This window comes from Perognathus longimembris, chromosome 21 (genome assembly GCF_023159225.1).
Source record: "Perognathus longimembris pacificus isolate PPM17 chromosome 21, ASM2315922v1, whole genome shotgun sequence".
Taxonomy (NCBI): Eukaryota; Metazoa; Chordata; class Mammalia; order Rodentia; family Heteromyidae; genus Perognathus; species Perognathus longimembris.
The window spans coordinates 15,059,586-15,087,377 of NC_063181.1; the positions used below are offsets into that span (position 1 = coordinate 15,059,586).

The following is a 27,792-nucleotide window of genomic DNA, read 5'->3' on the forward strand; positions in this document are numbered from 1 at the left end:
GTCTAGGGTTATAGGCCTGAGCCACCAGCAACCAGCTTCTTTTTAGATTCTTGACAAGCTTGATGTCACATGCTAAAAATTATTTATTGACATAGGTGAAAATAAGTTCCTCTGAAGTTTGTTAGGATAGAGTTACGCTTCTGAATTAAGAAAAAAAGTTACAGTTTTATGTATAAACAAATTCCTTTCTTCTCTTTTCCCAAGAAATGCTGAAAAAAAGCAGAGGAAAGAACTACTTTGTATCATTGTAAGTCAATCCATCTATAACTATGTGCCCTATGAAGGGACATGACACATTCCACACACCTGTGCAACCCTTTATTAAAGCAACAATCAAAATACAGGATGGATCACATGGTTTTTTAGTTTTTTGCTACAGTAATATCAACTTATAGTCATTTGTTTACATCTTTAAATTATTTTTTAAAATGTGGACATTTTATAGTTTTCAAAATCACCAGACTGACATTTCGTTCCAGATACATTGTTTTTTGAATCTTTCCTTCCAATTTAACAAAGAACATCCAGAACTATTGAAATACATAGATAGGTGCAAACAATTTTGATCCTAATTCACTGATCACGGTTCTGTGGTGTAGGAATGATACCTTAAGAGGCCTTAGTTATTGATTAAATTAATAATAATTTATGCCAGAATATTCTTCTAAATACTCTTTATTCTCTAGCTTTGATTTTGACTGTGGCATTCTTACTAGCGCCTCTGTAAGTTACATCTTTAAAAAGAACCTCATTTTAAAGACAGTAATTGTCCTTATAATTTTTTTACATAATATTCAGTCCTTCAGAAAGTATAAGCGATTCTGTTTTATTTGATTATTTTCTCCACAGTTGATTTGTGAGTCACTAAAGAAGCCCCCCTAAAAAATGTCATTAAGAAAACGAACTTCCCGGGCTTCTTAAAGGACTTTATATTGACTAGTTGAATGTAAAAGCAAACAATATCTTGAAGGTAACAGGTACTCAGAATATGTGTATGAATATACAATGAGGTTTGGTAGCTAGTCAAAGTAAGTCAGTTTAAAAAGTAAGAATAGAAATAGTAATTACTTAAGGGACTGCCAAAAAGATATGTGAGCTAGGTAGAATAGTTGAACTGTGCTGAGAAAATAAGAGTATCTGAAGTAGAAGTTAATGTTCCTTTTTTTGGTTGTTATTCCATTTCTTTTTAACTAAATGAAAACACTGAAAGGAAATCCCAGTGTGAAGAACCACAGGGATAATCCTTTAAGAGTTCTAGCACTAACAACACAACAGTTGTATTTCAAACCTTGTACCAAAAGGTTAACTGACTTGTGTTTCTAAAAAATTCCTTCCAGTGCTAGACCAGTCTTGCAGTCACGCCTGCTGATTTCTATCAGTGCACTGACATGCAAAATGTGCCTGTGACATGCAAATATTCTTTGTGCCTCACATTTTCTTCATGTGCTACAGAAGTCAGCAGATCTAGTTCCCAGTGAAGAACAGCCCAAGCGTCAGACTTAAAACAGGTTATCAGTCTAGGAAAGCAATCTCCACCACTATAGTTAAGACTCATCCAATCTTCCCATAAAGTTGCTTTTTTGCAATTTCACGTTTGCTCTTTAAAGGGAAGGTTAAACAACACAAACATACATAATGAAAGATGAAACAAATAATAAAATAAGGTAAAGAAGGGAAGAAGATTCCAGAATTCATTGTGTGTAAGGCTTTGTAGCCTTAGTTGGGACAAAGGAAAGCTCATAAGCGTCCAAGACATTTGGATAGAACACATGACACAATAATGCTTATGATGGGTGAGAACATTCAGACATTTCTAGACCCATTTCTAGACAGATCACATATGTCACATTTGGTTCCTAGAGATTTTAGTCAAGTATTAGTATTACTTTTTGCCACATATGATGTACAAAAAGATGATCATAGCAGCAGATCTGTCCTGAAGGTATGAAAATATAATATATAAAACAAAACCATTATAAATTACATAGATTTTCCATATAAAATTCTTTTTATTTCCCATTTGGAATAAATACCATCCAAGTGTATAGATCACCTCAGTGAACGAAATACGCACATGTATGTGAAGAATTTTTAGAATTTCAAGAAAAAATTGCTGGGGATATGATCAGAATGATTTCTGAAACCAGATTATTATTTTTTAAACAATGACCTATATAAGACCTAAAGGACACAGCTTGGGATTTAGCGTTAAACTTTAAAAACTGGGGCCAAGCACAATGTGCTTGGGCACACATTCCTTTGCACTTTGAATTTCTAAGAAGCTGCTCAACAGCTCGCGTTAGTTTTTGAACAGAATCAGCTGAAGGTCATGCATGAGATTTTCTGCCCTTCCCATTCTAGCAGGAGGGTCTCTCTCCTAAAGATGCAGCGGGGGGGATGGGAAGGGAAATTCCTATCATAAGCTAAGCTCCTGTAGGCTGTCTATTGTTACACAAGGCATTTTGATGCCTTAGAGAGGGAGAAGATTTTGAAAGGTCTATATAATCTACTTCACTGCCATTTAAAAGAACAAAACCAATTTGGAACCATTCTTTGGTCACACATTTCAACTCTTGCTTCCCACCTCCCCCAAATCTGCCCAATTTTAGCTTATTATCCCCAATCAACATCTACACAGAATGGCCTCCCTTCCCCTGTAGTTTCCATATGGGAACCTACACTTGAGTTTAGGTGGAATGAGAACTGAACAGAATGGAGAAAACTTCACATGGTGGCACACAATGTTTGCAATTTCCTTTTCTTGCTTTGGGCATCTAATTCAAAGATAAGATTATTTTTAAACAAACCTTTGGGAAAGTTTTATATTCTAAGAGTTTCTGCAATCTACATAGCTAAAACACTTTTGCAGAGAGCCCAAACATGAGTCATGGTCCCATTCATTGCTCACGACTAACGTTTTAAAGGTAATGCTTGAGATATTTCTAAGAAGATAGGAACAGGTAATTTCTTTTCAAAGGGATGTCTAGCTAAATGTCATCATCTTGGAAAGTTGCCTTTAATGTCCATTTTATCTATGAAAAGGACTATCCAAGGTCACTTCTAAATCCAAGCCCAATACCCTTAACTATAAAAGCTGTAAAAGTCTGGATCACAAAGCCAGGTGCTGGTGGTTCATGCTTGTAAATCCTAGCTACTCAAGATCCTGAGATCTTAGGATTGCCATTTGAAGCCAGCGTGGGCAGGAAAGTCTGTGAGACTCATCTCCAATCTACCACCAGAAAACTGGAAGTAAAGCTGTGGCTCAACGTGGTAGAGTGTGATCCTTTAGCAGAAAATCTCAGGGATAGTTGTTCAGGCCTTGAGTTCAAACCCCACAAATGACCAAAAAAAAAGTTTGCATCACAAAAGCGTCTAGTGTCACATACCCACTCTGCTTGTGTGGTACAGTGGGGATTGGCATCATTTTCAAACTTCCCATAAAGCTAAATACTTGAACTTGAGGGGTCTTATGGACCACTGAGTACTACAGAAAGAAGGGAATCACTTTCCCGGATGGTGACAGAGTGAAGACTGTGTATCTGTGTCCTCTCTCTCATTGCTAGCCTGTCACACTTATCACACACCCATGTAGCCAGCACCCTTATACCATTTAATCTTGCCAAGATTACATGTGAATTGTGCAAGTTGTCCTAGTGGTTTTTTTGAGAGGTGGAGGGATTCCACAATTTGTTTGAAATGCTATGATTTTTCTCTCCCAAATTGAGCCTCTTTGAGTAAGCAATGCAGTATAATGTTGGGGAAAAGCAGAGATGAAAGCAAAAAAGATAGTAAAGTAGTTGTGAAAAACAGCAGAAATGTTCATATTGGTGTGGCTCTCTGAGAGACTGAGACTGTTTAATGATGTGCAGAGTGCTTCATTTTACAGATCGAGAAACTGAGGCACAGACTTGCACAAAGCCAGGCAGCTGGTTATTGGCACGGTAAGGTCGGCATTAAACCTCTGGGTGACTAGCTTCATCTACTTTCTGTAACATTGTCCTGCCTTGCATATACTGCTGTTTTGTGGGACTGGTTCATAATTCACTAATTTTGGCGTAAAGTTAACAGCATGGTTCTCTATGCCTCTACCCTACTCTTTCATTCTGCCTTTCAAGGGTCAGTATGTCAGCTACGCAGGTTCCAAAAGTGGACCTGTTTATGTACTTCCCATATCTTTCTCCTGATTTCCTGTCACATGTATTTGTCCTGGCAAACCCTTTTGGGAAGCTGATATCTACAACCTGTAGGAAGTCATCAACTGATTCCAGGTAAAGACTAGAATGATGTTACTTAAGTGTAAACCATCAGTTTTCAGGGGTGCAGGAGTGACCTTCGAACTTTAATCATCTTCCTCCCCACTATAGTTGAGTTTACCAAAAGGCTCTTAGAACCGGACAAGTAAACACATTTTTATTTGACTATTAAAGTGCTATTCTGGGGCAAAGGGTTTCTCAGTTTCACAACAGCAGCTTCAGTGGGGAACTCAATAAAAAACAAAACAAAAAACAGTACTATATGAAAATGGACCTGGAGAATGAAAAGAAACAAACCAAAACCAAAGTCAGCTAGCATAAAAACTACTTTGGAACAGTACAAATGACTTCTAGCTATCAGCCCTGGAAATGGGGGCTGGTACCAAAAAGCCCATGAGGTAAATTTTTCTAAGGAAAACAAAGGACAAAATGGCAAAGACAAATCAGAAAGATCAATTAGTATTACTATCATAACAACTATCCCCTTATGAAGGAACAGTGAAGTTAATTTTAACTGAGAAGAAAAGTGCAACAAACCCATGTACGTGCATCTGCTATGGTAACAGACCTATAATTTTTAAAAGGAAAAGCAACGCAGTGTGCATTGGACAGGGCTCTTGAACTCAGAATCTCTTACAGTAAGTGGACTCTGCCTGAAGGGCATCGCCAATTAAGGGATTTGGCAGAGAATGACCTCTCCAATTCAAATCACATGGACAGATACTTTCTGTCTGAGAGTATCGATTCTGCATCCTGATGTTTCTCGCATCCTTTTCTACTGCAGAGATTCCAGTCATGTCAGCTACACGCAGGTGTGTTCCCCTTGGAAAATGGCATCACTCCTACCTAAGGGATGAGAGTCTCCTGGTAAGGCTTAGCGGCACGTGCGTACTAATCTGTGTGACAAGGAGCAGCTCCTGATTTCCTTGATATGCATAGCTTTTCGGAGTTGGTATTAGACATGGCTTTCATAAATAATGCAGGTGTTTGTGTCATCCATCCCTGCTGGCTCTGTCGTCTCCAGGTGAGCTGGGGGCAGTCCTCGATCTGATCCCTCCACAGGTGTGGGCTCTTCCGAGGTTAGCTCAGTCGATGTGATGTCTGTGGAAGGCTCTCCGGTTTCTGGTGAGCGTTCGGCGGATGGTTCTGTCTCCTCTTCATCTTTGACCTCAAACTGTACCCCCTCTTGGTCATCCCCGTGATCTTTTTTGGCTTGGGGGTGCACAGACACCTTGATGGCAATCTGCTGGGGCTGTTCATGCAGCGACGAGGCGTCCGAGTCGGCGGTGGGTGAGTCACTTCGCTTCAGAGAGTTGGGGATGGTGTACACCTCATCCCTGTCGGTGGCCTCCTGGCCTTCTGGGGTGTGTCTCACAAAATTCTGCCCCTGCTCCTCCAGCCCAACCACTTCCATGATCTCCTCCATGATGGTCCTGCAGTTCATGATGAGAGGGGGCAGAGGCACACTCCTGGCAAGCTCTTCAATGTAACGGGCAAACTCCATGGTTTTGAACTGGGTCACTTTGGCAAGCTCTAGCGTTTTGGCTGAGGTGATGATGGGGATGCGCTTGGCGATCTCAAAGGCCTTTTGCAGCTTCTCTGCGCCTTCGGTCCTAAAGAACTCGTTGATGGCTTTCTCAGTCTTCTTCAGGTGGCTGCTCATCATACACAGGCGGGTGATGTTGAGGATCATGACGATGGTGAAGGCCACGAGGCACACGACCATGTAGTAGACACCCATGTCTCCGGAGGTGAAGATGACTCTCAGCGTCACTGTGTTGTTCACAGTACCATAGATATTAGAAGCCACGCACGTGTATTTTCCTCGGTCAGAGAAAGACACCTTGGTGATGTTCAGGAGGCCACTGTCGATCAGTTGCCATTTTCCTGTTGGAAGGGAGAGGACAGATTTCAACCAAGAACACAGAGATCCATTAGTCAACAGTGGGGGACTATTTACCTGATGCCCTTCCCTTGCTATGGGCCAGGGACATGTACTACATCAAGTGGCCATGGTAATACCCTGGGAGGAAGTACCAATACTTCCCCCATTTATAGGAGGGGAAACCGGGGCACAGCAGAACATTCTTCCCAAGGCCACCTATTTGGAAGTAGTGAAACTAGAAGATAAATTTCTGCTCTCAAGAGATTGTCGTCCTCTTGTTTCTAGCAGTAAGATAAAATGAAAAGAGTCTTATACATGCTAGGCAAGAGCCTACCACTGTGCCACATTCTCGGCCACAGGTTACGTTGCTAACTAACAAACTATATTGTGCAACACCACATCCTAATTGAGAGGAATAATCTGGAAAACATTTTGCTTTTAAGAAAAAACTCCTGAACTGTATAACTTGGAATTTTTAAAAACTAGCATATATTAACATGAGCTGGCTCATGCCTGTAATCCTAACTACTCAACCTCTTGGTTGAGATCTGAAGATCAAGGTTCAAAGTCAGCCTGGAATGAAGTCTGTGAGACTCTTCTCTACAATTAACCACCCAAAACTGGAATACCAGCCTTGCCTTGAGTAGAAAAAGCCAAAGTGAGATTATGAGGCTCTGAGTTCAAGCCCTAGTACCCGAGCAAGCATGCATCTGATTTTCTAGCCTTCCTATAAGTGTGACTATTGAGTGAATTTTTATGAGTATCAAAACATAAAGCATTTTATTTATTAATATTTTAGTGTTTTTTTTTGGTCTTCCTTTTGTTTTTCTTCTTTGGTATGAACAGCTTTTATGGTTCTGGGAATAGAGTCTCTATCCAATGAGCTCGAAATTAATTCCTGGCCTGACCCAGGAAGCCCCTGAAAACATGATCCTGGGTTTGGTGCCAGGGTGTTGGGTTTGAGCTCGAAATGAAATTCTCCTAGCCCTTTTTACTGCTGCTCCCGGAGGAGTGAGGAGGCTCGAGGCCTGGCATCTTGGGACTTCTAAAAGCTCTCTCATTCCATCAGCCAACCAGAGGGACTTCTCTTGAGAGTGGGGACAATTTAACACGCAGTTTCCTTTTAAGTATCTATTACTACAATGTGTTTTACTTGTGTCTTCCCCTGGCAGTAGTGACTTATTTCCACTAAAAAGCCCGAGGCTTCCTCAAATCAGCACACCTTAAAAAAAAAAATCTCAAGGGCATATAAGTGCCCAGGGTCTCAATGGACTGTGGGATGAGGGAAGAGCTTTCTTTATTCCTAAGCTCCAAGACACTTTCCCCCTCCCAGTAACAGAGTTTCAACTCACAACCTTAAATTTGGTGCTCTACCTCTAGAGCTATGCCTCCAGGCCTTGGTGCTTTAGGTTATTTTTCAGGTTAGGAGCTCATGCGTTTTGCCCAGGCAGGCACTGGGCCAACACTCCCGAGCCCTGGCTCCCAAGTAGCTAGGTCTGCAGGAGTAAGCCACAATGCCTGGCTCCAAGGACGGGAGAGGCTGGAGGCAGTTTCCCCACTTGCTGGATGTGGTAAACCTAGCACAAAGCCTCCTCATAGATGAGTTCACATTACTTTGCCATCTGAAAGACCATCTGTGAAGAGAGGTTCGCGGTATCCCCGAATAATCCTTTCCTAACAATTCAGCCTGTGAATTCCCCCTCTCCCCCCAAGAGTAGAAAACATTGGTTTGGAAAGTCTAGTGACTTTTCAGTGTCTGTGGCGCTCTCTGTTCAGATGGGACACAGCAAGTCTGCCACCTCTTCCATGCCCTGTGCATGAGCTTCCATCCTTCAGCAGCAGATTTATGGGAACATAGAATAACTCAAGGCCAGGGAACTTGCTTAATCCATTTATTTCCCTGTAACTTCACATATCCTAAAACAGACTACAGCAGACATAGAAAAAATAATACCCCCATTGATGCAAAAACTTATTCTATATGGAAGATACTGGATTCTAAAGACTTGGACTAGCCTTGCAGGAGTTTATCTTCTTTTATCTTCCTTCTTTTGTTGGAAATCACAATAGGAAATAGGATGAAGGTAGAAGAGAAGGTAAGGTCATTTGTATAAAGAATGGTTGGGATCCATTTGTTTACTTCTTCCCCACCCCACTCTAAGTGGAGAAACTATGAGTAAACACCAAGATAGAACATTTCTATGCACTCTGCATAGAAGAACCACAGATCAGAATACTAAACTACAAAGCAGGTACACACAGAGATATTCCTGAGTGGTTTAAACTGTAGCTGCATGGGAATGTCAGTGCCAGGCACTGGATTTTCACGTAGCTGCATCACGTCAGTGCAAATAAAAACCTGAGATTGTCAGTAGCTAATGCCAAGTCAGTTCCATTTGGAACAGTTTTGGAAGCAATTTTTCAAAAAGGCAGATGGCCAGGCACCAGTGGCTCATGCCTGTAATGCTAGCTACTCAGGAGGCTGAGATCTGAAGATCGAAGCCAGCCTGTATAGGAATGTCTGTCTGTGAGACTCTTATATCCAAACTACCAAAAAAGCCAGATGTGGAGCTGTGACTCAAGCCTGGAGCACAAAAGCTCAGGGACAGAGCCTACACTCTGAGTTCAAGCCCCAGGACCAGCACCAAAAAGAAAAAAAAAAAGAGAGAGAGAGACAGATGTTTATCCATTACCCCCTGAATACAATATGAAAGAACACCTGTACTGTGCTTCCCTCATGCTCTTCCCATTGGTTTGCTTGTTCACTTCCTGTATCTTGCTCAGATTGTAGCCCTCCTCCCACTCCCCTTCCACCACCACTTCTTCCACAGCTGACTTGTGAGCTGACACACGTAGGAGGTGTTAGGCTAAAATACTGACACCATGCATTATAAGACTAGAACTGGCCCAGAAATCAGTCACAGTCTTCCCCCAGCCACTCCACGCATGAGTCAGGTGAACATCTCCCTCCACATGTGACTGCACAGATTGTGGTGGCAACCTCTCCTCTGCAGAGAAAAGCGAACAGATGTTGTTTCTGAGCTGTGCTACAGCGCGTGTGCTGTGCTGTACAACAAAGCTGACATTTTAAGAAGGGCAACGATCTTTTAAATCCTGTTCACTCATTCAGTCAACGAATATCATTGAACAAATTGTCTGTGTTCCAGGCTCCACGCTAGATGATGAGAATACAAAGATGACTAAGAGCCAGTTTCTGACTTCCAAAAGCATCCAGTCTCCATAGGGAAACAGACTCCCAGCAGACAGCTCCAGTCTTGCCTGCCAAGTGTGACGGCAGGCGAGGAGGAGTGGGAAGAGGCCGAGGGCTCTGTAGAAGAGGCCAGCCAGGTGGAAAAGGGTGCAGGTGGGAAGGGGAAAGGAGTACAGAGCAGGGACTCCTAGGTCCAGAGTGGGAGGGTAGAGGCAGGGAGCACAGGAGCAAGACAGTACACAGTGTGAGCTGCCAGAGCTGCCAAACCATGTAGAAAACCAAGCAGGGCTTGGATGGAGACAAGGCTCGCTAAGAATGCAGGGCCAGGCCACCAGAGGCCCCATAGTATCCTCAGACTCCATATCTTCCCTATGAGAGAATGGGAGCCCCTTCTGCATTTGCACCACCATTTCACCTGACTAGTCTCAGGCAGCCTTGCCTTATTTAACATCATAGGCCACAGGACCTTCCTACCCGCTTCCTCTCCGCCTGGCATGCGCTGCTTCTCCCAATGCCCTGCTCACACATTCTTAACCCCTTTGAGACCCCACCCTCGCAGCTCACCTCAATCCCAGAGAAAGCCTCTGACACGAAGGAGGCAGAGGAGGAAACTTGAAAGTCTGGAAACAGATATCACTGACTGTAGAAAAATTTAAAATAAGGATATGGCCTTATTGGGATAAGTGACTGATCATATGAAAAGAATAAAAGGTGAATCTCTATTTTATGTGATGCATACAAATAAGTCCCAAGCACTCTGAAGATATAAGTATAAAATTAAAAGTACAGAATTAATAGAGGATGTAAATGTAATTCTTACAATTCTGGGACAGGCAGGATTTTCTAAGCATTAAAAAATCACAGAAGTTATAAAGAACAACACTAATGGATTAGATTCTTCCAGCCCCTAAATTAAATTTATTTTTGCAGTATAAAATATATTACATTAGAGAAAAGTTGAAAGCAAATAACTTGGCTGGTTGCTGGTGGTTCATGCCTATAATCCTAGCTACTCAGGAGGCTGAGATCTGAGGATCACAGTTCAAAGCCAGCCTGGACAGGGAAGTCAGTGAGACTCTGATCTCCCTCAATTAATCACAGAAAAAGCCAGAAATGGCGCTGTGGCTCAAGTGGTAGAGTGTTAGCCTCAAGCAAAAGGAGCCCAGGGGCAGCACCCAGGCATAGAGTTCAAGCCCCAGGACCAGCAAAAAAAAAAAAAAAAACAACTATATGCTTAACGACTATGAAATATAAAACTATGAATTGTGCCACTCAGAACAAAAATCCAAAAGAAAAAAATGAAAACAGGACATGAACAAGTAACTCACAAAACAGTATTCGCAAATAGTGTTAAAGTATCTAAAGTCACTGTTGATAGATAGCAGTAAAGTTTAAAGAGATCAGCTGTTCACCAGTGGTTTAAGCCCGTGTCCCCAGCCACTCAGGAGGTTCACATCTGGAGGGTTATGGTTCCAAACGGGCCCATGTGGAAAAAAAAAATCCAAGACACTCATCTCCAAAATAACCAGCAAAAAGCAGAGCTGGAGGCATGGTTCAAGTAGCAGAATGCAAGCTGGGCAAGCTAAGAGTGAGGTCCTGAGTTCAAGCTCCAATACTGCCAAAAAATATTCAACACCCATACACATATCATGAGATCAAAATACTATTTTAAGACATAACTTACACCTTTCCAGATTGTCAAAATGAAGAGGGGGTACTGCTGGCAATTATGTGCTGGGAATGTATGGAACAAAACCAACCCCTTCTATTGCTGAGAGGGGTTAGGTTGCTGGTGTATTACCAAAGTCAATTCAGAAGCATCCATCAAAATTTAAACTGGATGTAGCCTACGACCTACTTTTAGACTTCTTGAAATTCATTAAATCAGTCAAGCCTAAACCATCTGGGAAAACATTAACGAATACAACATTATCACGATAATTAAAAAACTCTCCTCTTCAGAGAAATGATTCCAGAGCTTTCCTCCCCTGCTAGCTGCCTCTAGGAGAAGCTGAAACAACTGTAGCCTCATTCCAGGAGGGAGGCTGGCCTGAGACTCACTGTGCTCAGCACTGTGGACAGGGCTGGCTCGACCTTCTGGCAATGAGAATGGCAGCATCATAGGGCTACTGTTAATCCTGGAAACATCTAGGAAGGCTCTGGTACAGGGGTGCTTGCCACTCAACAGGAGCCAACATATGGTACCAGCGGAACTATCACTCACACAAACAACTTCTGATCAAATTATTCCTGCAGAGATGTGAGCAGTGCCAACACATCCAGGAACGGAAGAACCAGAGGGAAAGCACACACATCGCTTCCCCAGACCCCCCAATGACTGCTGTTCCCCAAACCCCATGTTTACTGAAATGCTAACTCTTCCTAGCTCTTCCCGATCATCACTGAGCATTAAAAATTAACACTGTACCCACACACTAAGCTCTTACAACTTCCCACAAATTACTCATTCAATGGAAAGGACATTTTTTTTCTCCCTCAGAGACAGCCTTCTGTGTAAACCAGCTGATACATGGTTCATCTTTATTTCCGAGGAGTGGTGTAAACACATTAAAGCTCTCCTCACAACCTCCTTTAGAAACCTGGCCTCTCAGGCTTTCAATCTGCCAAAACAAGTATGATGTTTTCTTGAAATCAACTTTATTCAGGTGGTGAGAGTTCCAAGTCATGTAATTTATGCAAATATCAACAGAACATTCTCTTGAATGACTACCACACAAAATGAATACATGTATTTGTGCCTATACATGTGATGCCTATTTTCCACTAGGTGAAATACAGGTACCTGAAGACATTATAAGACATAATTGAACACAAATTTAGCACTGTATGTCTGCACCTGTTCCAAGTCATGTTGCAGACAGCTCTCTGACGCCACTGTAGAGTCAGGTTATAAACACCACCAGCTGCAAGGGCTCTTGTGCCGCACGCCCTCAATCCTAAGAGACCTCTTGAAAGAGTGCTGGGGCAGTCCTAAGAGGCTATTTCCTGCAGCATACAGAGCAACGGGGGCCCAGGATAATGCAGCTCAGCTCAGCTCAGCTCAGCTTTTGGCTTAAGAAGGTGGGTGTGGAAGGATTTTGCTATTCAGAACCTGCAGCTCTATTTTGCTGAAAGGTATTCATATCTGAAAAGAACCTACTGCCTTTTTATATCCTGGAAAAGGAAACTTCTGATCCTCTAGCTAATTTGGTCTGTTTTGTTTTGTGTTAAGGGCCCTGCATGTAATTTCATGAGGGCTAGCAATCCTCTTTCCTGAGAGGAACTACAAGTGGTCTTCTGAAGCAAAAGCACCCTACACTTGCTTCCTATAAAGAACTAATAGTTTGGGGAATCTCAGTTGTCATCCTTATCTGAAATGGATCCGAGGGGTTCTTTTCACTGCTAAGACTGAAGCTATGTGGACGCACACTGCAAACGGAGCCCAGCTCATTAAGGAAACAGAAATGGTTACCAGGTTAGCCCGTAATATGGACCAATTTTGAAAATAAACCTAGATCTAATAAATTGAGCCCCTTGATAGGTACTCTTTGGGCTAGGCCCAACAATTCTCAATTTGAGCTCTGTTGTATTTTGGGTTGGATGATTCTTTGTTGGAGGGCTCTGTCCTATGCATTGTCGGTTGTTTAGCAGCAACCCTAACCTCTACCCGCTAGATGCCAAGTCTCCAGACTTGGTCACATAGAAATAGGTAGCAGTGAGGCAAATGTGTGTAATATAGTCTATAACTCTTCAGTGTATACACTTTGTAATTTCCCAGACTCTGCTTGCCAGGAGTAGAAGCAAATTAGATGTCAAAAGGTTTTTTGTACACAAAAGTAATGTTTCCACAGCACTCACAACATAATTTAAAAACTTCCAGTAACATTCAAAGGGTATTCACTTTTTAGAGCTTATTGAAAGAGTTGAGAATTGACACAGAGTATAAGAAACTACCCAGAAATACGTTCTTTACATTATAAAATGCATTTAATCAAGAAACAGGGGTTTGAGCCCTTGAGATCTATTATTGTGAGGACATGGCCCAAGATGAGCAGTAACCATAACAGTTGCTTGATTTATTCTGGGCTAATTCAAACCCATAACTCCACTTGGTGGTAAAAAGGATTACCTCTGTTTAACAGATGAGAAAACTGTAGCTCAGAAAAAGAAAAGAACTTGCTCAAAGAAACATTATAATGTGAATCTTCTGAATTTCCAATAACACACAAACATTCATATCACATCTGTAATATATTTACACATATACACATGTATTTATATCTATGCACACAATATACATGGGCACGTATATATCGTGTGTGTGTGTCTGAGTGTAAAGTTGGGAGCTGATAAATGACATTCTTAAAACTTGGCTGGCTTGTTGTGCCTTGTAGAACTAGTTAAAAGTCATTTCACAATCTATTAAAATATGCAAAACAACACAGCAATGTAAACTGAAGGCAAATTTTGTAGTAATGAATTCCACAGAGCTACAATAGCAATGTCAACCACGGTGGCCATCCTATAATTCAGCTCAGTTTACTCAGGTGCTAAATTCTTAAGGTTTTTTTGGTGATAGGACATGACCGAAATACACAAATTAAGTTCATAGTAAAGGCAGAAACCTAACTTGCAGAAGAATGGAAAACTTACTCTCTAGCAAGTCAAGGGTGTGTTTACAAGGGCTTATCAGCTGACTTTCTTGAAACTCTTGTTACTTATCATCTGATAAAAATGTTAATGTGGCTCGGTACTGGTGGCTCAGCCTGTAATCTTAACTACTCAGGATGCTGAGATCGGAGGAGCCCGGTTTCAAGCAGGGGCAGGAAAGTCTGTGAGACTCCCATCTCCAATTAACCAGGAGAAAATCAGAAATATGCAGTGGCTCAAAGTGGAAGAGTGCTAGTGTTGAGTGAAAAAGCTCAGAGATAGCACCCAGGCCCTAAGTTCAACCCCCATGACTGATAAAAAAATTTTTTTTTAAAAGGTTAAGTATAGATGGTTTAAAGTCCCTATAAGATGTCACGACAAAAATACATTAGATAATTAATTCCTGAAATTAATTGGTACTTTTTTTCCTATAAGTTTTCTGGCAACTAGACATTTCTACTCACCCCTAGCAAAACAAAAACAAAGTAGTACATTTCGTAACCAGGTGGAGTTAGTTATGTTGCTTGTTTGCTCAGTTATTTCCAGAGTATGGTTGGTGAACCACTGCACACTGATTCTTTGGTGAGCTACCAAAACAATTCTTCCAGCCATAGACTACCCAGTAGTCAGTCTCTCTTGATCCTGCAGAATGGAACTGGCAAGCACCAGGGACCCAAGTGAACCAAATGCTATTGCTGCCAGTGACAGCAAATAATCTCGTTCTTTCTAGGAGCTACAGGACTGATATGAATAATAGCTATCTCACTTTCTCAGCAAACAAGAAATTGCCTCTTTCCAGGCTAATCACCAAATGAATGGTGGCCTGCTCCAGGAGCAACTGGTCAGATGACTTAGACTGACTTCATGCTTGATGTATGCACTGGACTATTTGTTAGGAGTACTGCCATGACAGACCTACAATATACATGGAAGCACAGAGAGAGTATAGGAATTATAAATCAACTGAACAAATAACTCAAAATATCAAGTAAGTTAGGGTACCATGTTATCCAATTTAAGATTAGAAACAATAATATGATCAATTTAATGGGCAGTTTAACAACATGTATCAGTTCTCTTGTACTGACAAATAAATGTGCCTTTGTAAAAGCCTGAGTTTGAGTTAGAAATTCTTTAGTCCTTTTGGCAGCTAATCAGCTTGATTAGTCCCCACTAAGCTGGGGGGACTCACTTCTCTTCTCCCTTTAGGTTCTGTCTTTTTTTTTTGGCCAGTCCTGGGCCTTGGACTCAGGGCCTGAGCACTGTCCCTGGCTGTTTTTTTTTTTTGCTCAAGGCTAGTACTCTGCCACTTGAGCTACAGTGCCACTTCTGGCCGTTTTCTGTATATGTGGTGCTGGGGAATTGAACCCAGAGCCTCATGTATACAAGGCAGGCACTCTTGCCACTAGGCCATATCCCCAGCCCTAGGTTCTGTCTTGTTTGTGTCATACACATACAAGGCGTAACCACACAAATTCTAACTCTGTCCAACTAGGATGGTATTCTTTCCACCAATACCCAGTTGGGTTCCATGAGCCCAAACCCTTTTCACCAACTAAGACCTGAAGAGTAAGCAGATGTTGGTTTGGCACAGAGGTCAGACTCAACACCAGCTGGCCACACTCGACTTGTGTAAGATCCTGTCCTTTCACCTGGTTTCCCAGACAGAGGATTAGTAACAACTCACTATCCTACTTATCTTAAGGATCAGAAATAATATACCTAACTACACCAGCTTCATTAATGGCAGTCGTTAATGAAGGCGATCGTCATTTTGCCAGCTAGGTTTAAGTGGTAGTTGTGGGATTTAGGGAAGGTTCTATGGTAGTAGCATCATTTTCCATCAGATATTCAACTCCTTCTTTGTTGAGTTATAATTGCGACATTTAAACTTCAAGCCAGTTGGTTTGAAAAATGAAACCTATGCTATAAAACAAGTATTTGCTCTATCAAAAATGAAAAGCTAAAGTCAATGAGTTCTCTAACAGCCTATTATAGCACCATGGTTCCAATCTTTTTAAGAGGAAGAATCTTTCAGTTTTGATATTCTTTTCACTTTTGAGACTTTCTATGTACTTCTTGGTTGTAATATTGTGCGTATTACTCCATGCTACTTACCCTCTAGAATTACTATTATTATACACTTGTAATTGTAAAAGCTGAGCTGGAACATCAAGTTACTAGTACTATGGGTTCTTAAAAACTGAAAATACACCTTCTTTAGGAGATCTTTAAAAGGTAACTGACTTATATCAGCAAGGCCTCTGGCTCCAAGAATGGGAGAGTACTGAATTCTGAAGAGCAGTTCTGTCTGCCAAAGGCTTTCCAACAGCTACCTTGTAATTTACTGATGTAATTTATTATTATAGGCCAGCTCAGCCTCACAAATAAAAGATAACTGAGACACGTGTGACTGTCAATATCTAGATGAAGATGCCAATGCAGTGTCTACTTGTTTTCCAAGACTAGGTCCGTGGCTACAAGAACCTTTTCAATTAAGACTGCATATTTCTCTGAGACAGCATGCTCAAAACATGGAAATTTAGGTCCCAACTCTACATTGTTCCTATAATTTTCTTCTTTTCTAGTGCCATCTCTTTAGTATCTAGCTCTTTAACATAATGGGGTAACCTTTGCTTCATGGTCCGGGTGAAAGGTGGATGCACATCTGGAATCTTGTTCCCCCCAGTCACTCTGACATCCCTGGCAGTGGTCTCACCCTACAAAAAGACCTGATTAGGTAGCTATAGGGGCTACCTATAGCTCCTATAGGAGTGTGGAAGTTACTATGGCTATAGCCCTCCCTTCACAAGTGTGACATCACCATGGTTTGACTTGTGATCCATGGAGGAAACATCTGTAGGAATGGAAAAGAGTGTGGGTTAGGGGAGGTATTCCCTCTTCTCTCCACTGTTTGTCATGAAGCTTCTAGTCATAGCCACTCAATGAATAGCACTACCTCAGACAAATTTCAGTAAACATTTTATGGTTCCCTAATTTTATAGAACGTGGACTTCTCCCAGATCAAACATACAAATAATTCATAGTAACAATATTTTGATGTAAAGCATGAGCTTTACAATACCATACAGCATTGGATGGCTAAGCAAAAGTAATGTCCTTGTCAGAATGACAGCCAGACCCCCTAACGCAGGCAGCTAGGCAACTCTACTGGAAACACAGGGGAAACAGGAATCATGTAATTTTGAGAAACTCCTAAGGAAATAGAAGGCATTCATTTCTATCCTTTCTCCTTAGCAATTAAGAGAAAATGAAGGAAAGATTAAAAGTGGAGGTTTTCCTGGAGCATAAACTCTTCTGAGGACTGTTCGTTGGTTAAAGGTTAAGGGATGGGAAGCGGAACACATGCAAGAAAGGAATAAGCTGCTATTTTTGAACAATGGTTTCTTTACTCTCCACCCCCAGTGGCTTGCTGAGGAAAGTAGATTAACTCCTTCAGGTCAGTGAGACCAGACTAGTGTTTTCAGACAATTCTTTCTCTCATCTAAAACAAGCAGTGCATTGATTCCAATCTTGTCTCTGGCTGGAGTCTTTCCTGAAAAAGCTCAGGGCTTAGAAATGGGAGTCACACTTTTTGGTCTGAAACTCATTCATTAATAAACCAAGCATTCTCCCATTGCCTCTCGTCCCTTCTTACTATTTCATCCCTCCCTCCCTCTGGACCTGGGCCCAGAAACTTCAGCCAGGTCCCCAGGAGCCCACAATGACCCCACTGGGTGGTTGAGAATATTCACAGAGACTTCTTTTAAGAAGTGTGGTCTTCAAATGAGCAGTCCATGAATTAAAGTGACATTTAATAATAAACAACTGCCACATTGTTTATTTGGGCCATTTCTCTGTGAGAAAATAAACCTCTCATAAATGAATGGAACATGACAGGGGAAATCCATCTTACTTCTGTCTCTATCTAATGTTTTGAATGCATTATAAAATTCCAATAGACTTTTCTTAAAAGACTTCAATGTTTGCCCTTTGTTTTCTGAGCCAATGAATAGAAACCAATAGAATTAGTATTGCGTTGAATCCTTGAGGATATATATTCTTTTTTTAACCTTTGTTAAACAAAAAGAAGTGAATTGCATGAGACATCTAATAATCAAGGGTGCTAATTCTCACATCCATGTTTATAATTGACATTTGATAGAACTTTAAAGCTTACCTCCTCCTCTTTCCTTCTCACCCTCTTCTTCTTTCAGCAGCTTGCCAATGGAATTATACCACTTAAACTGTGGGTCAGGGAAGCCATAAACACTACAGTTAATCAAGGCACTGTTCCCTTCCTTGACTATGATATGGTCAGTTCTGGTAATGATTACAGGCACAGAGCCCAAGACCATGTCAGTGCCATTTAAAGTGCTGTTACTGACACTCTTAGCAGTTGCTAGAGTGGACACTAGGATTAGAAAGGGCACAGAAGGTAGAAAGCACACAGTCAGATGGTTCTTCAACATGTCCATCTTCTTTGCTTGTTCAGTAAGGCAATAGATGGTTTGCCAATGGAATCTTCTTTCAGAAAACACACTGTTCAGAGCAGGCCATGGGACAAACCTGTCCTGGAGCCATGGAGATGGTGCTTGACTAAGAATCTGTTAAGAAAGAAAGAATCTGTTAAAAACAAAAATTACATACAAATAAACATGAACATTTATATACATAAATAGGAACATTATAATATTATTTGTAAAATACAGCAATCCAGCTAAACTATGAACCTATATAATTCTTAAAACATACATTCAGAAAAGATTCCAATGTTAAATTTTGGTTCAAAGGAATAACAGCATAGCTTGCTTTCCTATTAAAATATAGTTCTTAACAAGAATGGATATATTTCTTATGTTACATTGATGTCATCTTACTTTAGGAGATCAAAATTGATTTGGGGGCTAGCTCAGTGGAAGGCTCTGGATTTCATCTCCAGCACTGCGGGGGGCGGGGGGGGATTGGGGATTCCTTCATCATGCATTATAAGGTTTCTTCCGACCCCACCGGCTGTCTTTCCTGTGGCTGGCATGAATGTTCACCAAAGCTGTTTCTAACCCTTCCCATCAATTACATTGGTCCCAGCTCAGATTGCTGGCATTACAAAGAAGTTCAGAATCAGCTTGGCATCCCCATAACTGCCCGTGATGGCATCCAGGACACATCTTTCACAATGGCCCATGCGCCCATGAGTTCCACAGCTTTTTTTTCTCATCTGTATTCCGGTTCCCTACTAATCACTCACGGAATTCCCTGCATATGATCTTCATCTGCCTCCCAGAGCCTTGGGATGTATGGGGTGATGTTATAGGTGTCTATGCTTCTGTCCAAAGATCTAACCTTCACCCTGTTCCTACATTCTCCATTTTATCTAGTATCCTAGGGGAACATACTCAGTCCTCCAAATTCCAAGTTCTGAAGTTCCAAGTAAGTACTGAGTTCTAATAAACCATCTAAAGGTTGTAGCCAACCATTCTTCCAGGTTCCTTAGCCTCCACACTGGCATTTCTAGCTCTGCTGTTTTACCCAGTCTCTGTCTCCCACCCTACACCTGTTTCCCATCCTATTTCTGTTTCAGTTCAGGCCAATCTCCCTTGTTCTCATGCCACATTTTGCTTTGCCAGTATATGACTTAGATGCAGGCAAGCATTTCCCATCCTGTCAACTAAACCCAGGGGAGCGGAGCATGATTAGAGAGAATTACACAATCATTACTTATTGAGAAAATGAAGGAATTATCTCCAGTGCTTGTTAGGCCCTTGGTGACACCTGGTAATGTTTGCCTGTGCTCAGTCAGTTCATATTCTCTTCACATAATACTTATAGACATCTTCAGCTGCAGAATCACCATCTTAGCCCAGCATTATACATACAAACAACCAAGACCACTTTTCTCCTACGTAGGGTTTGCAGACATGAATCCCTTCTCTCTTCTCAATTTCTGGAAAACATTCAATGTCTTAAACCCATTTCCTCACCTTCCATTTACTCTCCAAACTACCATTTTCGATTTCTAAAGCAAGCTTCTGCACAGGGAACTTAACTTGCCAAGTTCATTCCTTCCTCTTACCAAATAGTTAACGGGCACAAGTAACTCTTCTTCCTCAAAAGTTTTTTCATAGTTTCCTTAGCTCCTCCAGATTGCTCTCAACAGTCTTCAATCTTTAGTGGTTCCTACTCTTTTCACTCCTTAAAAGTCAGTTAACCCCTAGAGTTTGGCATTCTTCTTTAAAAGAAATGCAGGCCAATTTGCCTTCCTCTCTTCCTCTCTCCCTCCCTTTCTTTTTTTCATGCTGGTACTGGTGTTTGAACTTAGGGTGCTCTTCTTTAACTTTTTCACTCAAGGCTGATACTCTACCACTTAAGCCACACTTCCACTTCTGGCTTTTTGCTGGCTAACTGAAGAGTCTCACAGACTTTTCTGCCCCGGCTGGCTTCAAACCTCAATCCTCAGATCTCAGCCACCTGAGTAGCTAGGGTTACCAGCACTGGTCACTGTACCAGGGTACCTATGCCTTCAATTCTCATTGACGACCTTCTCCTTCCCATATCCACATCCCCATCCTGACTCTTGTGTGAGTTTCAGATTGTGGTTACCAACTTCTCACTGGACATCTTCCCCCGGCCCCCACTTGACATCTTGACCTAGATGTTCTGCAGATAATTCAAAATTATTTAAAAAGAAACACAGTGTCTTATATGCAGAACATGCAGTGGTTCATTTCTTGAATCTCTTGTATCATCCAGGAGACCATCCTCAATGCAGATGTGGATAGGGATCTCCTGAATTCAATGGTGGCCCTTATCTCCCCAGAATGCTGTATTTCTCCTCTTAACCATTGCTTAGACCTGCACATTTCTTATCACTTTCTTTTGCCAGCCTTCTACATGATGGGCGATCTTTCTCTAATCCCTATGACCACTGGTAAAGTAACCATAGCACACCCCAAATCATGCAGTAGCATTCCTTTACTTGGCAATCTTCAAGGTGTCCCTGTTGCCATTGTTATGGCAGATTATGCTTCCTTACTTTTGTGCTGTTCAGAAATACTTACAGAACATCTACTGCTGTGTAAAGCACTATTCTCAATCCTAGAGATGCCAAGAGTAGATCTTCATGTTTGGGGGAGGTTATACTCTCATGGAAGAAGCAGTACATAAGCGTACGTGTACATAAGGATTTCAGTTACTAAAAGATGCTTTGAAAAACACCAGAAGGCTCTGGGTGCTGCATTAGGAGGGGAAGCAGGCAGGACTTCACGGGAAAGGCGGGCCCTGAGCCAGGACCAGTGAGGTCAAAAAGCAAGACCCTGGTAAGAAAGCAAGGGTCAGTTTAATAGCAGATGCCTAAGGGAAACAGACAAGCCACTTACGGACTCGAAAGCCAGAGGATGAAGTTGGGATCATACGTTCATCAGGATATTTTAAGCAAGAGAATTTCAGAATATGTTTCCCTAGTAATCAACTTTACTGTGGCATAATGTACAAACAAGAACGCGTGACCACTTTAGATATAAACTTTAGTGGATTTTTTTTTGATAAATCCATACACCCATGTAACTGTCACAATAAGCCAGATGATTTCTATCACCACCAGCACCTCCCTGTGTGCCCCTCCTCAGCGTTAGCTTTCCTGACTCTATGCAGTTATTTTTACACGTGCCCCTAAGGGTTAAGGCTCAGTACCATCGTGGGAAAGACTATTCTTTCTCCAGCATATTACCTTGCTTTCTTGTCAAAAAATGATCGATTTTATGTGGGTGGGTCTATTACTAAACTCTTTTATTTTGTTCTACTGATGACTGTAACTTATCCTTATCCTACAGGACTGACCATCCTCTCTTCATCATTTATCTTTGTATCTCCAGAGCCCCACGTTGCCCTTGACACGCAGAATCCTCAATGGATCTGTCTGCTGAATGATTGGAGATATCTTCACAGAGGAAAAGCCATTACTCCAATTCCATATGCGTTCATTCACATGGTAGCAGTGAGTTGTCTTCAGGAGGGGAGAAGAGAGTGTTAATGCTGTGGATTTCCACACTTTCCTCAGGATTCAAGCGTCTTCCTGCTCCGGGGAGGCCAGCACATTCCCTAGCAGCACAAACCCTGTGGCCAAGGGAGATAGCACAAGCTGCAATGGTGTGATAGACATTGCTGTGACTCTGAACATGTCCGTCTTTACTTGGCTGAACTTGTGGTTTCCTTTCTTCAAGGTAGTTATAAGTTTTTGAAAAGAAAGCATCAAATCGATTGTCAGGAATTAGTAGTTTTAGAAAGATTTCACTATATCCATATACTATATCCTTTTAGTTCTTATTCTAAATTTGAGAGAGAGCCAGAGAGACAGGGAGAGAGAGAGATAGAGAGAAACATTTCATGTGCTGGGCATTCTGCTAGGGACTTAGGCGACGTGGAACAAGCTCAACAAATCACAATGTAGCTGGGGATGGGGGAGACGAGATGGATAATCTCAGCATGGCTTCCAGGTGTGATAGCACTGGCCAGCCTGGCCACTCCCTAGAGGTTGAATACCCATCTCAAGCACCTGTCCACACCTCTCCCTTCCCCTTGCTACAGGCCTCAGGGCTTATTGGGGGGTCTAGTTTTTCTAACCTCTCTATGATACAGTGTGCACCAAACTTCAGTCTCTCCTCTTAGCATATGATCCTGTACTCTTCCGTTTCTCTTCGAGCAAATGCCCCATTACAAAGGAGAGTTCCTGTGTGGCAGAAATCCACAAGTAGACTTGTAGGCCTTAATACCAGACACCCAGTGTAAAGATATACACTTTGGTAGAATCAGCCTAGAAGCAATTGTTCAAGTAAATTACAATCCACTGTGTAAAAAAAAAAAAATTACACTACATCTTGTGAGTTTGGGTGCTAGAAAAACATTCTACAAATTTATTTTATTTTTTAGCTTATCAGACTGGGATCTTAGACAAGATCATGAAAAGTATGGTTCATAACTGTCTAACTTTATGAAAGCCAATTCAGCCACTAATGTGTAAACTTTTAAGTACTATAATCCAGCAGCTTACACTGTAGTTCTTTAAAATACAAGAACAAAGACCACAGATTTCAAAATCAGGGTTTAACAATAGCTACAATGGACAAATTGTTAAGCTTCATGGCTTGCTCATGGCCTTTGGGAAAAAAGAAGATATTTGGCAACCATCAAATGTTCTTTCTTTAATTTAACCTCTTACCTATCTTCTAGTACTTGTTTTTTTTTTTTTAATGCTTGGAAAATGCTTTGTTGGTTCTTGGTTCTTGCTACTCTACCTACAGTTGGCAAGATTATTGCCATGTTCTTCTAGACTTGGGAGAAAAGAGCCTCTTATTTACGAGTGTTTTGAACAAAATGAAGAAACATTGTTTTTCTCTTGGCACAGTTATTGCTGGTATCTTCCTATCCACTGTGATGAGTAACTAGTATAGTTGCACAAGTAGGGCTTGTTGCAATATCTAGGAGAGTCATCACTATTTTCTTTTCTTCTTTTTTAGTTCTTTATTGCTTGAGGTCCTTGGGATTGAACCCAGTGTCCCCCTCCCCGCCCCTATGGTTTTGTAACCAAAGGTCTTGCTATCTTGTTTGGGCTGGCCTCAAACTCTTTTCTCCTACCCCTGCCTTCTTGCCTCTACTTCTTGAGTAACCGCGATTACAGATATGTGCCACCACTCTTAGCTGAATCACCTGCATTTTCATTTGTGCAGGAATGATGCCATGGGCACAAAAGGTTCTTTTTGGTTGAAGACACCTTGAGAGGTTTCCAGTGAAGCTTGAAGACCTTACTTTCTAAGAGCTGGAGACAGGTTCTAGAATACCCATGAAATCATAAATGCTAAAATTTCAAAACTAAAGCCATTGTAGTTATAAATGTATGCCTGTAATTTTCTTTCCCATTTATCATCAGTAATTAGAAACACCCCCATGACTACTGTAAAAACCAAACTTGAATCTTAAAATATTCTATTTTATACCTTTTAGGAAAGATGACAGCACCAAAATTAGCTTATTCTATCTTATTTAGCATCTCTCAAGATCAACACACCAAATTTCTAGGTAGTTAAGTTGATCTCATAACCCACAGGGGTTAGAATATACAGATTTAATGACTATTTCCTAGCAGGTTAAATACTAGACCTCCAGGAGCAATGTCTACAATCACACCGGATCGCTAAGGTGTGGCTTATTTGCCAAAAACCAATGGCTGACATTGTTGGTGAAGAAGCTATAGGAACACATGAATCATGAATTCTAATCATAACCTTGGGGTAGCACAATCCACTCAATGCCGTACTTGGGTCTGCAGAGAGCCACCTTGAGCCATCAGGCAGAGTCCAAGGACAAAGACAAGTCCTGGCTTGTCTCTCCTTTCTACTCCTAACTCCACTCCTGGCCCACTGAGAGCTATGGCAAGGACAAGCAGTAGTGCTGCCATTCAAATGTACAAATAGTCTCAAACTTAAGGCTCTATGCAATGTATGGTGAGAATTAGGGCCCCTGTTATGGAGCAGCTGGTAGGCAGAGGGAGAAAAAAGATCAAGGAGAGACCCTGTGCTCCTGCTGGCTTTTGGTCTCATTTGCTATTAAAGTGTAGCATTTCTCACTAGACACTATGTTGAAAGTAAACTATATAACCTGTGGATGGGACAGGAAGGAAAAACTGGGAGAGAGCAGGGAAGGGGTGACATGGTTCACAAATGTGCTCATGACCTGACTTTTGTAACTGTAACCCCTCTGTATATCATCTTTATAAAAGTAATAATAATTTTTTAAAGCATAGCATTATGTCTATCCCCAGCTTCTAACTGGGCAGGACAGAATATCTACCCCGGATATGCTCAATTGCTGTGAGCCACCACTGGCTGAGCTGTTTAAACTCACTGAACTATCTAGGAGAGACGCAAAATAAGATGTCGTTATAACTCTAAGGTCCTTAGAGAGCTTTACTTTTTTGATATACAAAATGTATATACTTTTCAAAAAACCAATGTCTTAAACTAGTTTTTCAAGCTTAAAAAGAAACTAATTTAAGAAGCTCTTCATCTCATTCTAGATCTTCATCTCATTTCTCTCCCACATGGAATGAGGTTCTCATTACACAAACAGAGGATCGTATGAGTTAGAGTTAAAAGTTAGGGTTCTCTAGGGTTATTAAGTCATTTAAAAAATCACTTTAAGACACAGATGCGATTCTGTTAATATCCTACTAAATACAACCTGGTTAAACTTGGAAAGAAGGGAAGTATTCAGAGGATCTGTTACAGTAGTCTTTATTTATAAAAGTAATAGGAAAGTTTCTTAGGAAAATAATCCACACTCAAGAGGCTGAAAGTGGGTCATCTCTAGGGTGGAAATGACCAGTATTTAAACCCTGGCACACATTTTCACGGAAGCGGAAGGGGCTTTGTTATCCTAGGAACTCTTAGTTGACTCACTTTAGGCTAGACTAAAGCCTTCCATGAACCCTGACTTGGGTGGGGTACTAAAAACACCCAACCATCTTACGACATCCTGTAGTTCTGGTGGGCTATTTTGATCTCAACACAGGATATTTACCTGTTCTCTAACATTTTTCCCTCCTCAAGAACTGGAGGCCTTGAAGTACTCTCCATTTTAAGGTCCCTTTGTACGTCCCCGTGGCGCTCATGGCTAACTGCTCCCCCTTCAAGAACTGAAGACCCTGAAATGGTGCTGGGAATGGGGAATCAAAGTCACTATTTGGCTACATCGTGCTGTTGTGAGGTGTAGGCCTAGCTCAGGAGTCTCTTGACCTTGCTTTCTGTGGATGGAGACATCTGAGATCTTTACTTTCTGTCTCCTTGAGTTGCTGCGATTAAACTTTAAATTTCTGTTTGTAATTGAATCTTAAACCCATTTTGCAAGAAGTCCTTGATCTATGTAGTGTATAAAATCCTATATATACTCAGTGGCAACTGGCAGGAGCTAATGGATATCTGAAAGCCTGGGTGCTTGGGAAAATGTTCAGAGGACCCCAGTGGGCACTGAGGTGTTTTTTCCTGATGTTAAATCCTAGCTGCCTGTCTACAAGTCCAGGGTGCCCAGCACCCTTGTCTGGACAGAGGCAAACCCGTGTTCTGAGCAGTTTGCCGAGCAGTTAGTCTAGACATCAGACAGCCTTCTAAAATAAGACACAGGGCCCAAAGCAATTGTGAGCTTATGTTTTCCTGCTGATTCCAGATACTCTGTAAACTTAAGGCCTGGCTAGAGAATGAGTCTTTGTGCACAGACAGCTTCCCAATTGGCCAAATGTAATTATCTCCGTTGTCTGGAGTTGGAAGGGCAGTTTTCCATCCCATCTTACAAAGGCACAAGGGGGTGGGGAGGGATTGTGATAAGAGTGGAACTTGTTATCAGCCTGAAGGATGAGCTGTAGCCAATGAAGACAGAGAGGAGCTTCTGATAGGAACATGCTCTGCTTCCTAAGCCACAGCACGTGCTAAGAACATGCTCACAGGTCCCCCTACAACCAGGGAACTGAGATTATACTACAGCAATGGGATAGGATCATGTTTGTGGAACAAAGAAATAGGACAGTCCCTGGGGTCAAGGTCAAGAGTAGAAATTCTGGAACAAGATGTGAGGAGAAAGTCAGTTCTGACAGGTTTACCCAGAACCTGGACCGTGGATATCAGCTCCTTTCCTCCGTTTATGATTCACAAGTGATGGGTGAGCCCTGGGCATCTGCGGCTGGGGGCTACACACCCTTCCATCTCTAGGTCCTCAAATTCACTATCCATGGAGCATACAAGCGGGGTGTGACTAGGGGAAAGGAAGAAATGGTGAGGGTGGAAAGTCGGAAAGAACAAGGGAGTTATTCCTGTACAGCTACAAGTCCCATCGTAGTCACTACCTTCAGGGCAAGTGACTGTGGTTCCCAAGCCTCTGTGACCTGCAGGTGCCCGCAATAACCACTTGGGTGCCGTGGAGTTCACTTGTTCTCCCTGGGGAATAGGGCATCTCGTATGCATGAAGAAAATGGACTCCAGAGCTCCAGGCCTGAGGAATTCCCATTCACTGATCCCTCCAGATGCTTTCTTCCACCACGGATGAGAATCAGCTTCTAAGGGAGACTACCTAGGGGCTGGTGGGGGAGTGGTCCTCTGCAGGCTTCTTTCTGTTCCAGCCCCATTCCCCTAGGGCAGTTCATAGTAAAGACAGGGCCTCACCGCGTTCACCTTACTACCTGGACTACGCAGGTGACTGAGCCAGTAGCCTGCTCCAGACTTTCCTCCAGACCAGGAACCACTTTGCTGCACCACTGGGGGCTCATCAAGGTGCAACACCTGGGACATCGTGGGCCTAGAAATCTCCATTTCACTTGGTAATTTGCTACAGGGAGGCTTTGTGAGCGTCAGCTCTTGGAGAGATAATTTAAAATTTTTAAATTAGCGTATATTAACTGTACATGCTCCAGGATCTCTCCTGATGCAAATGATAAGATTTTATTCATTTGTGTCCCCCCCTTCCCCCCAGCTGAATAAAATCCATTCATATACTTGTTATTCACTCAAGGCAAAACCATTCTTTTCATTAACAAAATTCTATCACAGCACAATGTAATTGGCCTTTAAATATTTGTTGACTTTGCTTAGTACCAGAATTCATTGCCTTTATTATCTTCTAATGATTAGTAACAATCTGTATATGGGGAGGGCCTCAAAGACAATGAAACTTAAAAAAAAAATCCAAACCCTTTAATATTAAAATTCTTTTTCTTGTTGTTGTTCAGCAGTTCCTTGAATGCCTTACAACTAGAG

The 27,792-nt window shown here is 41.7% G+C and overlaps 1 protein-coding gene across 3 annotated transcripts in view; it reads right to left on the reverse strand.

The window, feature by feature from the left end:
* Window positions 1-3,276: 3,276 nt before the first annotated feature.
* Mfap3l (microfibril associated protein 3 like) overlaps window positions 3,277-27,792 on the reverse strand; it is a 35,828-nt gene continuing 11,312 nt past the window's right edge. Inside the window, exons 2-4 of one of the 3 annotated variants that reach the window (XR_007208504.1) lie at window positions 18,180-18,607; window positions 4,407-6,140; window positions 3,277-4,337 (exon numbers count right to left, since the gene is read on the reverse strand). Coding sequence is in view for 1 of the 3 variants with exons in the window: in XM_048330255.1 (XP_048186212.1) it covers window positions 5,209-6,140; window positions 18,180-18,607 (1,360 nt within the window). In the remaining 2 variants the exon portion in view is untranslated. Of the gene's footprint in view, window positions 6,141-18,179; window positions 18,608-27,792 lie in introns of all 3 variants that reach the window. The other 2 variants (XR_007208505.1, XM_048330255.1) reach the window with 2 other exon arrangements.